Consider the following 12,316-nt stretch of genomic DNA (forward strand, 5'->3'; position numbering starts at 1 on the left):
CTCTCATATTGAGAATAAAATCCACAGACTTTGGGCTGATGAAAAAAAATCAGATTAATTTCATGTTACAGTAATCAAAAAAGAGAAATAAAACCTTTCTCAATCGTATGTTAAAGACAGAAATTGAGTGAAGCACTAATCATCTGTAATTATTTTTCAGGCATACAAAGCAGTTGTGAATGATGCTACAATATTTAAACTTGAATTGCCATTGAAGCAAAAGGGGTAAGCCATATAAACCTCATGTGAATCAAAGTTTTTAAATTGTTAAAAATTGAGCTTCTCTTTTCAAATATCTCTTCAAAAAGTGCTTTGTGTTCTTTGCATTATGGAATTTCAGATTGCTTATCAGCTTCTGGTATGACACTCTTCCCATGGCAGTGGATCAGTGAATAATAGCCTATTTAAACTCAAATTTATTAGGGATGTATTCTTTTATGGTAATGAGTCAGTTTGTTAGCTGAATTTAATAGTACCTTCCTGGGTTAATAATTCCAAAGACCTGAGCTGTATGACTCTGCTGCAGCTTGCGTAAAAGTCCGGGGGGAAACTGAGGCAGTAGTCTTCACAGGAATAGCTGTGGCTGATTAAGGTGTAACCATCCACAAGCTGTTTACCAGCTCCACTTGTGCCAGCTGTGAGTGTGACCTGTCTGGGTGCTACATGTTTGTTTCGGTGCAGGATTCACCAGGTTAGTTTAAATGAATTCCAGTAGATCAGGCAGACCTGTGTGACTCAAGAAGAAAAACCAGTAGCCACTCCACTAACTACTAAGAGAAGGTAGCAGTCAGTTAACTGAGTGTTAACATTTAATGTGTGATGTGCCATTTGAGTAGGAATCTGTATTTATGTAGGTGGCTGGGATTGCTTATATAGTTTGTAGTTTGATTTACTGCAGAAACAAAGCTTATGTAGCTGGGCTGTCAGCTTCCCTTTCCAATGACTTCTCATTAGGGGTGGATGGGCGTAAATAACTGTTCAGCATTCTGGTTCTTATTCTGTGTTTGGTTCTGGACTAATGATAAGCGTGGACCAGGGATTAGCCTTGCTGGTTTTATGTTCTTGGAGGAAAACCTTCAGAAAAGACTGAGTCCCTGCTTTGTATGCTTCATACAGATGTAGGCAAGGCAGAGGAGCGTAGTAGGTGTCTGCTACTGTTTTCATTTCCCCTGAGAGCATCCAGATCAATACCTCATTCAAACTGTGTTTCACTCCGAAAGCTAAACCTGCCTAGTGATTTCTGAGAAACCACCATGATAGCAACGGTCCTCTGTTCAGCATTCTTCTTCCCAAGCTCTTTTGAGTTGTCTACGTGTGCAGCATGGTTTAAGTGAAATGAAACTTCATCCTGCTTAACTTGTGCCATTAAGTTCAGCCTAAGAATATGGAATTTGGCAATTTTTCATTGCTGTCAGGAGCTTGAAGACTCTGCTCAGAAAAACCTGGAAACACATTGATTAAATAAGGGTTCTGTCTTGTAATATTCAGAAGACTAGTGATCTGCTTTTACTGCAAATGGTCTTTAGGAGGGCAGAAGAAACTAGCCTGCAAGCTGTTTCATGAGTTAAAAAGGACAAGTTGTCTGAAGAGTCCTAGCACTGTCTGCGCTAGTTGATGAGAGGCTGAGAGAGTGAGCAAGAACGCTGGGTCCCTGGGCATCCCAACAGCTTCTTAACTGCTGTCTTACTCATTGCCTTTGTTTTGAGCCCTGGAGACTAGTGATCAAATTGGTGGCACCTGACTCTAGAAGCAGGGATTGGTCCTTGGCACTATGGTAGTCGCCTGTCTAGACGCAGGTTCAGAACGGGACCTTGTGCTTGCATGCCTTCTGAAGACCCACAGTCTGTCTACTGTAGCAGCATCTTGTTCAGCTTTAATCGGCTTTTAATCTCCAAACTGTTAGTCTGCTGTTTATACCTGTTACAAAATAATTTCATCCTGTTACTATGCGATAGATGTGTTGGGTTTTGCAGTCTGTGAAATCCAGTGCAGGAGGCTGTTCTTGAGACTTTCGTTAGAGTGTACTGACAAGATGAGTGAAACATTTCACTGCAGCATTTGTTAATTCTTTACTGGAATACTTAACTGCCATGCAGTATCTAGTTGTTTGAAACTGTTGTTTCAACATGCTCCTTTGTTGTTGGAGTTTAAAAGCAGTTGGAATGATCAAGCTGTAGAAGCTGTCTGAAAATGTTTGGTAGTAGTTATTCTTTCAAGAAGAAAAGGGGAGTTATCCCTAATTTCTCATTAGTTGAACAAGGATATGAATTCACCACCAGGATCCTTGCCAAGGGGATCAGGAGAGCGGTCTGTCTTGTTAACAGTGTGACTACTCCAGAATAGCAGGGTTCCATGCGGTTTGAAGATATGTTGTTCTTCTTTTTAGTGTTGGATTGAAAACACAGCCTGAATCCAAATGCCCTGAGCTTCTTGCTAATTACTGTGACATGTTGCTAAGAAAAACACCACTAAGCAAAAAACTAACCTCTGAAGAAATTGAAGCAAAGCTTAAAGAAGTGGTATGTTTTGGCTTTCTACTTCTCGATTGTTCTGAAGAATGAATGTTTGTTTTATTTCCTTATGGTTGAGGCCTTGATCTTCAAAAACAGTTATGTAAGGTGTAATAATAGGGAAAAGTGTTTATTATGTAAGGTGTAATAATAGGGAAAAGTGTTTATTATGTCATCAAGTGTCTGTGTTTGAGTCTTGTAAACCATGCAGCGTTTCATGTCTCTGTGTCAGTTCACAACATTAGTATGCTAAATTAATGCCTATATCAGACCGTAATGTGTTACAGTAGCTAATGTTAGTCTAGAAAATAATACAGGAAACTTGTGTACCGGTGTCAGTGTCTTTTCTGATGTGAAAGAATGTTCTTGACAGTTGACAAATGAAGACATTGGAGGTATGATACTATGAAAGATTCATAGCTGATGCCTGTGGTAGTATTAACAGTTACTCTTAAGGCAATGTCAAGTAGCGTTATTCTGCTTCATAGTCTTCATAGTGGCATTAGATCAGTATTCAAAGACTTGTCTGGTTGACAATGCAAATAAGTTAAAATCTCCTTTTTTGACAGCTTTTGGTACTTAAATATGTACAGAATAAAGATGTTTTCATGCGATATCACAAAGCTCACTTAACAAGACGCCTGATATTAGATATATCAGCTGATAGTGAAATTGAGGAGAATATGGTGGAATGGCTCAGAGTAAGTAGCCTGACATCTGTCTTTGTTTGGTTGTGCCTCTTGCTTGTGGTATTATTTCCCACTCTTGAATTTAGATATCCTTCTTGCTTAGGTGAGTTCTATCTTAAATTGCAGGCTACTCAGGGCATCTTACGCTTCCGTTTTATTGCAACGTTTTGTGCAAGTAAAACAATTTAGCTCTTTTCTGAAAGAAATGTTGATCTTAATAGTGGTAGTGATTTTAAAAGATTTCACATATGATTATCTGAAGGCTTCATAGATTCCATATGCAAATGAGCAAAATGCAGTGTACTTGTTTAGATATGTAAATAATTTGAGATGTGTTCTAATTGTGAAATTTTATGTAGATTAGAATATTATTTGCATGCCTTAGACATTCCTTCAAATCTCAGAGTTCACTGATTCCTTAATGCACGCATATATTCTTCAGCACTTGGATTTCTTTAAAAGAATTATCATGTGCCTTTAAGGAGTAACTACTTACGATGCATGCAAAAAAAAATCTTAGTATTGCATTGCAGATTAACTGTTACTGTAGAGTGATGATACCTGTGTACTTTAATGATCTTCATTTTTTTGAGTTTATTTTAAAAATAAAGGGTTTTGTTCTTAAGTTGTCTATGTTATAATTCAGTGTTCTGTTTGTTTATACAGGAAGTAGGAATGCCAGCCGACTATGTAAACAAGCTGGCTAGAATGTTCCAGGATATCAAAGTGTCTGAAGACTTGAACCAGGCCTTCAAAGAAATGCACAAAAATAATAAACTTGCTTTGCCAGGTACTGTTTTAAAAAGATTTGCTACTTTTCTTTTGTCTTAGTGAAAAATAATTCTGTTGAATCTTGAGTTAAAAATTGTATCAGCTGCAGGTTGAACATGGTCTTCAGGTCATCCCTGCATTGGAAGTGTCTGTAGACTCTGCGTTCTCTTACAGTTGACACTGGAGCTATGTCATTCTGTCAGTTATTGTGGGTTTTCATTATGAGCAATCTTGTAGGTAAAGACTCCTGACTCTTGTAGTTAAATGCCAAACAGAGGCTTGAATCAGTATCAGCCAGGTGAATGCCTGAACTACCCTCTCCTTTTATGTCCTCATCATTCTTCATGAGTGCTTCATGCTGTGCTGCTCCTTCACCTGCCAGCAGGAGAGCTGGATGCACACTATGAAGAGCTCAAATCACATTTCTGAGATTAAATTTCACTGATGAGAGAGGCTGAGGAACATCAAGTTTTTGGACCTGCTATTGCTGAAAACCCTTGAGTAATGCTTACAAGCATAAGCTATAAAGCTGCATCAGGGCTTAAGGAGCTCTGCAGAGGCAAGCCAAAAAAACAGAGATTTCAGTCAGTGTTGCTGGCAGAAAGCCAGTGGTGCATAAATAGACTACTTTAACGTTTAAGTAGACAAACACCCTGCTGCTTTCTGAAAACTCAGTTCTCCATAACTGTATTTAGAGTAGGAAAAAAAAAATTCATTTTGTTTATCTGTCTGTTATACCTGGAGATTCAGATCATCCAATATTGTCTTACAGCTGACTCTGTGAATATTAAAATTTTAAATGCTGGCGCCTGGTCCCGAAGTTCTGAAAAAGTATTTGTCTCGCTGCCCACGGAATTAGAGGATCTCATCCCAGAAGTTGAAGAATTTTATAAAAAGAATCACAGTGGGAGAAAACTGCACTGGCACCACCTCATGTCCAATGGAATTGTAAGTGTATAGTTTTTGGGTATCAAAATCAATGACTCTGCTTTCCGTGTATTTAGAATAGTAAACAAGTTTATGATCCAGAAAGGCTGATAAACAAAACTGCCATTCTGTTCACAGATAACGTTTAAGAACGAGGTTGGCCAGTATGACTTGGAGGTGACAACATTTCAGCTAGCTGTGCTGTTTGCGTGGAACCAAAGACCTAGAGAGAAGATCAGCTTTGAAAATCTGAAACTGGCAACTGAACTCCCTGATGCAGAACTTAGGAGGACTTTATGGGTATTTCCCTTTCTCTTGAAACAGATTTCTTCATGATTTTTATGCTCTGAAATACTGGATTAGTATTTTTAAAGTGCTGTCAGATAACGCTTTGAAACCGAAATATGAACACCTTTCTTGCTAGTTAGTCAGTTGTAACACTGGCTCCTTGCACTACTGTTGAGCACACACGGCCTTTACGTTAACACGTTCTCTCTACCCAATATTGTCTAACTTAAGCTTTTGGAAACAGCAAAATCTTTTTAACCGTATGCTGCCTAAAGCACACAGTAATGCTTGTGGTTTGTGGAGTGGGACTGCTCTAATTCTAGGAAATCAGTGGCACCTGATAAATAGGTGTTGCTTAAAAATAACTTCAGTGTTTGCTCTATCAGACTTTTAATTATTTAGCTCAAGAATAAAGAGACAAATTGCATAAATCAGACTTAACACCACTTCTGTAGCTGTGAGTTGTGCATTTTGCTTCTTTGTATGATTTGCACTAACCCATTGCAGAAGGAGATTTGGTAAACTGTGACATCCCCCTCCCCGGTTTTACTGGTATCTTCGTGTTGCCCTCTAGCAGCTCCAAACAAGGCTACGTGGTTCCCTCGCTACAGTTTGCACAGCAGTGAACTGTGTTCTTAAAAAGTAATTGTTTCCATTTAGAAAATCTGGTGTTTTATTTTCATTCTTTCCCCCCCTTCCCTTTTCTTTGTAGTCTCTTGTAGCATTTCCAAAGCTGAAACGTCAGGTTTTATTGTATGAACCTCAAGTCAATTCACCCAAAGACTTTACAGAAGGAACCCTCTTCTCGGTGAACCAGGAGTTCAGTTTAATGTAAGATGATGTTTGAAAAGTAAAATAACAATGTACTATTTTATAATTAAAGGAATTCACTTTAAGTTAACCTTCGTCCTTTAAAGTTTTCAAGATTCGACTAGATACATGCGTTGCCGCCCTGTCCTCACTTAGTTTTGGCGACAGTCATGCTTCAAATAGGTGGTTAAACTAGATGACCTCCAGCAGCTGCTTCAGACAGATGTTTCTGTGATGCTGATTTCTGTGAAATTAAATTTCCTAAACACCTAGGGGTGAGATGCAAAATTGGAGGCTTTGCTATCTTCCTTTTACTAATGAGCCCATGAAATTTCCTAGAGGAAGAACGGCATGTAAGCAGAGCACTAGCACTGTATTGATTATTACACACACACAGTTTCAAAAGCAGAGTGGTAAGCTAAAAAAGGAAATTAAACTGCTTCATAATATGGTATGCTGTCAAAAGCCGGGCTTTTTGATGTGCCTTTCACCAGAGAAGAGTGCCTTTATTTCAGTGACAATGGCAGTGCTTTTTTCCTGGTGCTTTATAATCCTTCAGAGTATGAGATAGTATAAAGAGGGAGTATCTAAATGGTATATACTACATTTAGCATGTTTTACTTTGGGTTTTGCCTCTCTTTAGTATCGATGACTGTGATTAGAATTGGCTTCTTGCTAGTAACCTTAGATTCTGGGCCTCATTCTCAGTAACAGCCGGACATCTGGATCTGTGGAGGTAGAGAGGTGACGAATCTGCTGTTCCTGGGGCTTAGCTGCTTGCCCAGGGCCATGGTGTGTGTTCCTGTCATCAGGATGGTGAACTCTGGGAGGTGATGAGAGGGCGTGGCAGAAGTGACAGGCTGTACAGAAAGTTTGTGGGTGACCACTGAAGAATGCCAACAGTTTTTTTTTGCTATGTTTGTTAAAACAGCTGTTACTTTGTCCTTTTTTTTTTCTGCTAGACAGACAGTTCTTCTGATGACAAATGAACTAGTTCTGTTTCCTGAACTGTTGTAAAAACTTCCTCTGAAGAACCCTATATTTATATAATTAAACTGAAATATGTTTCTCTGGAATTTTGTTATTTAAAATAGTACTGGTAACTTTTCAACTTTGGCCACTGTCAGTTTCAGCTGATTGAGTTGTTCTTTTTTTTTTAATGCTGGTGTATTCATGTTTTATTGTGTGGAGACATTGGCATTGAGTGTTGATTTGTCAGCCAGTTGCCTCACTGCTGCAATGCTAATAGCCTATAAATATCTGATCTGTGATGCTGTAATTTGGGTTTAATAGGAATTCCTTAACTGAAAATGCATTTTGTGCTTATTTTCATACAATACAACTTTTTCAGAAAAAACGCTAAAGTTCAAAAAAGAGGCAAGATAAATTTGATTGGTCGGTTGCAACTTACTACAGAGAGAATGCGGGAAGAGGAAAATGAAGGAATAGTCCAGCTAAGAATATTACGAACCCAGGCAAGTAAACTACCAGAGGAATATAAAGTTACCCTGTTTCTTTTGCTGTGTGATCACTACTGCGTGCTGTCTGCAGCTGGATGTCGATGTGTGCAATGAATGCTTTTGAATCCCCTTGGAACTCACTCTCGCCGTTTGGCTTAGATCCTTGGTGAATACCGGATTTTGCATGTGTGTTAGCGCACGTGCAGTTATCAGCCTCCTGTTCTGATGTACCAGCTCATCGTTTTTGAAGAGGACAAAGCAGATACTAAGCGAGCGGTGGAGGTGTAACTCTGTAGTGGTGGGTGGCAGCAGCACACGGTAAAGTTGACTGACTTGAGCCACCAACATGGACAAACCAGTACTGTTGATCTTGAGATCTCTTTGACTGCTCTGTGTGAAGAGAGTAGAGTAAGCTCAGAGATGGGATCACGCTTTAGTAACAGCAGTGTGACTCTGAGAGGCCTTCTCTTTAGAGGGAAAGTTAATAAGCACGTCTCAGATGTACAGACTGCAGCTTCCTGCGTTGTGGCTGGTTGTCCTTCAGTCTGGTACTCACGTCGAACCTTTTGAGCTGACAGTTCTTAAAAAAACAGATTTTTTTTCAGGCATCAGAGATCATTACCTACAATGGAGTGTCAAAAATCGCATCTTACCTTCAAATTGCAGGTCTCTTCTGTTAGTCAGATTAGATTGCAGGCCATGCACATTGTGAATTGTGTCCCCTGGCTTAACATCATGACCATACTTCCAGCCGAAGGATCAATGCCCAGTGGTATTTATGAAATTAGAACTCCTTGTGAGTTCCAGTTTGACATTGTTGGCATTTCATGAGGTGTTCACAAGGCATATCACAAATCGCTCTGGAAACGATGACTTCTGCTCCGAGAGTGAATTTAGGTTTTAGTAATTCACAGTCTTAAGTATAAGACTTAACTTCAGATTCTCCTTTGACTGGACTTGTCTTGTATCTCTTGCATCTTGCCAGTGCTTCATTCTTTTCCTTTATCAGCCCCTTTGTAAAAGCAGTTCAGTATCTACTTAGGCTAAGAAATGCAGCATATATCTGATTTTCAAGGAAAAATTTAGATTTCCTTGTTATCTTGCCTTACCAGGAACCCCCTATTAATGCTGTGTTCACTTTGTCACTTCATTCGGGCATTTCAAAAAAATTTATTTTTTTTTCTCTTGTCCCCCACCAGGAGGCAATCATCCAAATAATGAAAATGCGGAAGAAAATTACTAATGCCCAGCTTCAGACTGAACTGGTAGAAATATTGAAAAACATGTTCTTGCCACAAAAGAAAATGATAAAAGAGCAAATTGAGTGGCTTATAGAGCACAAATATATCAGAAGAGATGAGTCGGATATCAACACCTTCATATATATGGCATAATTTGAGGACTCTGCAGGATGCTGAGAACATAAATGGAAGGGTGCTTGGACAGACAGCTGCAACAGTTTGTGCTGCAGAAGGACTTGTTTTCACTTTCGTTACATATTAAAATCCCTGCCTTACCTTACAGAGGACTGTATTTTGCCAATCTTATTCAGCTAGCATGATGGCATTCCCTTCATGTTGCACACTTTTAACAGCATGCTGTTTTGTGGGAAACTTGCATTCATGAAGAGCCCATTGTGAACTTTTTAAAGTAGATTTGATTTACACCCACCAGGAAGAATACAGGTTTGGGTTTTTAGATGACCAGTACTTGCACAAGGAAAAAATATTCAAATATTCATGCACTGAGGAACTGCTATTAGTTTTGTTTTGGGTTTGCTTTTTTTTTGTTTGAGGTTTTTTTTTTTTTCCTTTTTTAAATGCAATTAGGACTAGAAGTAGCACTTTCACTTTTGTGTTTTGGATCAGCAGAGTAATGTAGTGTCCACCTTTGATCCTTTTTGTGTAATAACATTTGAGAGACACAAACACATGCATCACAACTGATATGTATTTGTTACAGTTAAAACCTGTTGGCTAGAGCAGTGCTTCAATCTAGTAACTGGATTTTAATAATTGACACATAAGTGACATAAAAGTAATTTCAAGTCATGAGTGATCTTTTTCCTTAAGCAAGAGATCATTGTTTTAAAATTGTTTGCTGTAAACAAGTGGATATGCATTATTTGTTACCTTATTTGGATGGATGATTTGCTACAATCCTTTTTGAGACGGTAAAGCTTTCTTGAATGATACTCCACTCTAAAAGCAGTTTTCATGGGTGGGTCTGTTATACTGAACAGAAATATTAAGTGTATTTCCCTGTACATTTAATATTTAAATTCCAGATATTTAAGTATGACTACATATATCTGAATGCATTAAAGAGTAATTGATGCACAACTCTCCCAGAAAGAAAATAACACTTGAAGATCCCTGTACTAATTCCTCATTGGTAACTACATATACATGAAAGGTTAATCCAACTGGACTGGTTTGTTGCTTGGAAGTCAACATCTTTGTATGAAAAACAAACCCGCTGCTTTTTGTTTGGAAACTGGCAGGGTAGGAAATACAATTCTAACGAAAACAGTAAAAAGCTAAGGAAAAATACCTTATTTAGTGTATGCGGAGAGAGTGCCAAATGCACATCAGGAATTTCAACTTTTTAGTGTTACCTCTTCTATTTTCAATCATCTTAAGTAGTCGTTTGGCACTTCCTGCCTCTTTGCTACTCTGAAATGTCCCGACATGTACTGGACTGATAACATGAATCACTGGAGCAGAGTGCCTGTCTTGGGACAAAAGGTAAGTTGTGCTTTACTCAGTTCTGTATGAATATTCTTCTATAAATCGCAAGTGCGTGAATTATTTTTTTTTAATTAACCAGTTCAAGTACGACATCTAAAGGTCTCATCTTCTTTGATGATTGAAAGGGGGAAGTGGATACAATTAATTTTAGTCAAACAGGAAAACCTTCCAGTAAGTAAGAGGAGGATTTTTGCTTTCACGTGGTTGCAGTAAAGTATAAAGTAAGCGTGGCTTAAAAGCAAACTCGACAAGAATGGCTGTTTGCACCCTTAAACAGGCTGCGTGCTCTATTATTAATGTAAATGCCAGTGTGACTGCCTGAGAGCAGTGTGTACTTGGACATCTGTTTGAGTAAGAAATTTCCGGTAGTGAGGGTTTCACAAACGAGATGGAGAGAAATTGAGACCTGGCCAATTACCATCGATTGAAATCCCACAGCTGATGTTACACGCTATTGTTGATACTCAAAAGCAGATGCTGTTTAAAAATATTGCATCTTTTATGTTGGCCCTGTGGTGTTGCGATTCAGACTCAAAAGCAAGTGGTGCTCTGTGTAGTTAACCAATAAAACTATTTGAACATTAGCAACCAAAATTCTAATAAAAAACTTTGTGCTGCAAGACTTTCAGTCTTTGTAACGTAGAAGTAATAAATGCTCACTTGGGATAACTGGGGGAAAACATGACAGTCTGAGCACACTCTTTTCAACATAAACAGTTCCAGCCCTTAACCAGAGAATGGGTGTGAAACTGTCTCACAAAAAGAGCTGCAGAGGGGAGTGATGCTGATGTTGAAGCCATTGATTGAGATTTGAGAGAGACGTTTAAGAGACTGCATCTCAGATACAACTGTTTAGGAAGCTGGAGTGTATGCAGAAAGCAACGGGTTGCTGAAAGCTAAGGACCTACACGTTCCCTCAACTAATAAATATAATACAACCTAAATGTCATCTATTTCTCAAAACCTGGGATGCAGAAATATAATTGGTAATGTGCCTATGACATGGTCATTTTTCTTTAAATATATACCGGAAATGGATGTCAGGTTTTTTATTAAATGAGACTCACACCAGCAAATTTGTTAAAGATGCAGAATCACGTTTAGCGTCCTTCATCAGGTCACTTTCACCAATATGCACTTAAAACTAGTATCACCTGGGGCACAGGGAGATACCTGGGGGAAACTGTTCTTTTGGGGAGGGTAGAGTTTGGATCTAAATGAAAATGGACTACTCTTCACTTGCAATATGGCAACGACGCACTTTTAAGGCTGCAGTTTTTAGCTATGAATATATATGTCCAAAGACCTAGATTAAAGAGGTGCTGCATCTGAAAAACATGTTGCCACACACACTGCCACGGTGAATATCTACGGAAGGAAATCTGGTGTAGAAGCGGGGTGGGGGGAAATCACGCTTAGTGGGTTTAGTTAAGAAACGCTGTTAAATCTTTCTCTGTCCCAACAACTTGATGAGGATCTCAGTTTCAATTCTGAAGTCTTCCATTTTCCTCTTTCCACAGTTGGTGTCCCTAGCTTCTATTTTTACTCATCTATCTTCATTTGTTATGACTGTAATGCAATTACATTTCCAAAAGACAATGTGACTTTCTCATTTTCACCTTTTTAAACTTAATATAAATGTTCTGAATGTTAACGTTGCATTTATTTGCATTGGGATGCCATTATCCTGTAAAGTGCGAATTTTAAAAATACAATTGGCAAAAAGATTTGCTAGTTTTACAGAAAGATTTGCTATCTTAAACTGTTTTCTATTTTCATCCAAATGACTGGGATGCTATCTTTGTAATTCTTTGAGGTCATATTTGTGAAATAAACGACACATGGAAGCTTTCCTGTCATGCACACTATATGTAGTCTGGAGTGTTGAGCAAACTTGAGTTCCCGAGTTGTAATATCTATCTACGTATGGTATTTGCAATTTTGAATGTGTGCCACTACCAAGATAATAATGCTGTACAATTTTGAATGGTGGTAGTTTCTGTATGGCAGTCCAGCTGAACTATTTTGATGTACTGCTTAATTTTTGAATTTTATTTTTTAAGTTGTATAATTTATTTTCTTGCAAAATAAAAATGTAATATAAAAGACGA

General features: G+C 38.4%; 1 protein-coding gene across 2 annotated transcripts in view; it reads left to right on the forward strand.

Annotated features, from left to right (window-relative positions):
• The window catches only part of CUL5 (cullin 5), a 33,861-nt gene extending 21,545 nt beyond the window's left edge, over positions 1-12,316 (forward strand). Inside the window, exons 11-20 of one of the 2 annotated variants that reach the window (XR_012763683.1) lie at positions 161-225; positions 2,387-2,519; positions 3,080-3,211; positions 3,866-3,989; positions 4,743-4,918; positions 5,036-5,197; positions 5,898-6,016; positions 7,347-7,470; positions 8,655-10,202; positions 11,726-12,316. Coding sequence is in view for 1 of the 2 variants with exons in the window: in XM_075418370.1 (XP_075274485.1) it covers positions 161-225; positions 2,387-2,519; positions 3,080-3,211; positions 3,866-3,989; positions 4,743-4,918; positions 5,036-5,197; positions 5,898-6,016; positions 7,347-7,470; positions 8,655-8,849 (1,230 nt within the window). In the remaining variant the exon portion in view is untranslated. Of the gene's footprint in view, positions 1-160; positions 226-2,386; positions 2,520-3,079; positions 3,212-3,865; positions 3,990-4,742; positions 4,919-5,035; positions 5,198-5,897; positions 6,017-7,346; positions 7,471-8,654 lie in introns of both variants that reach the window. The other variant, XM_075418370.1, reaches the window with a different exon arrangement.

Source organism: Opisthocomus hoazin, chromosome 1, assembly GCF_030867145.1.
Source record: "Opisthocomus hoazin isolate bOpiHoa1 chromosome 1, bOpiHoa1.hap1, whole genome shotgun sequence".
Lineage (NCBI taxonomy): Eukaryota > Metazoa > Chordata > Aves > Opisthocomiformes > Opisthocomidae > Opisthocomus > Opisthocomus hoazin.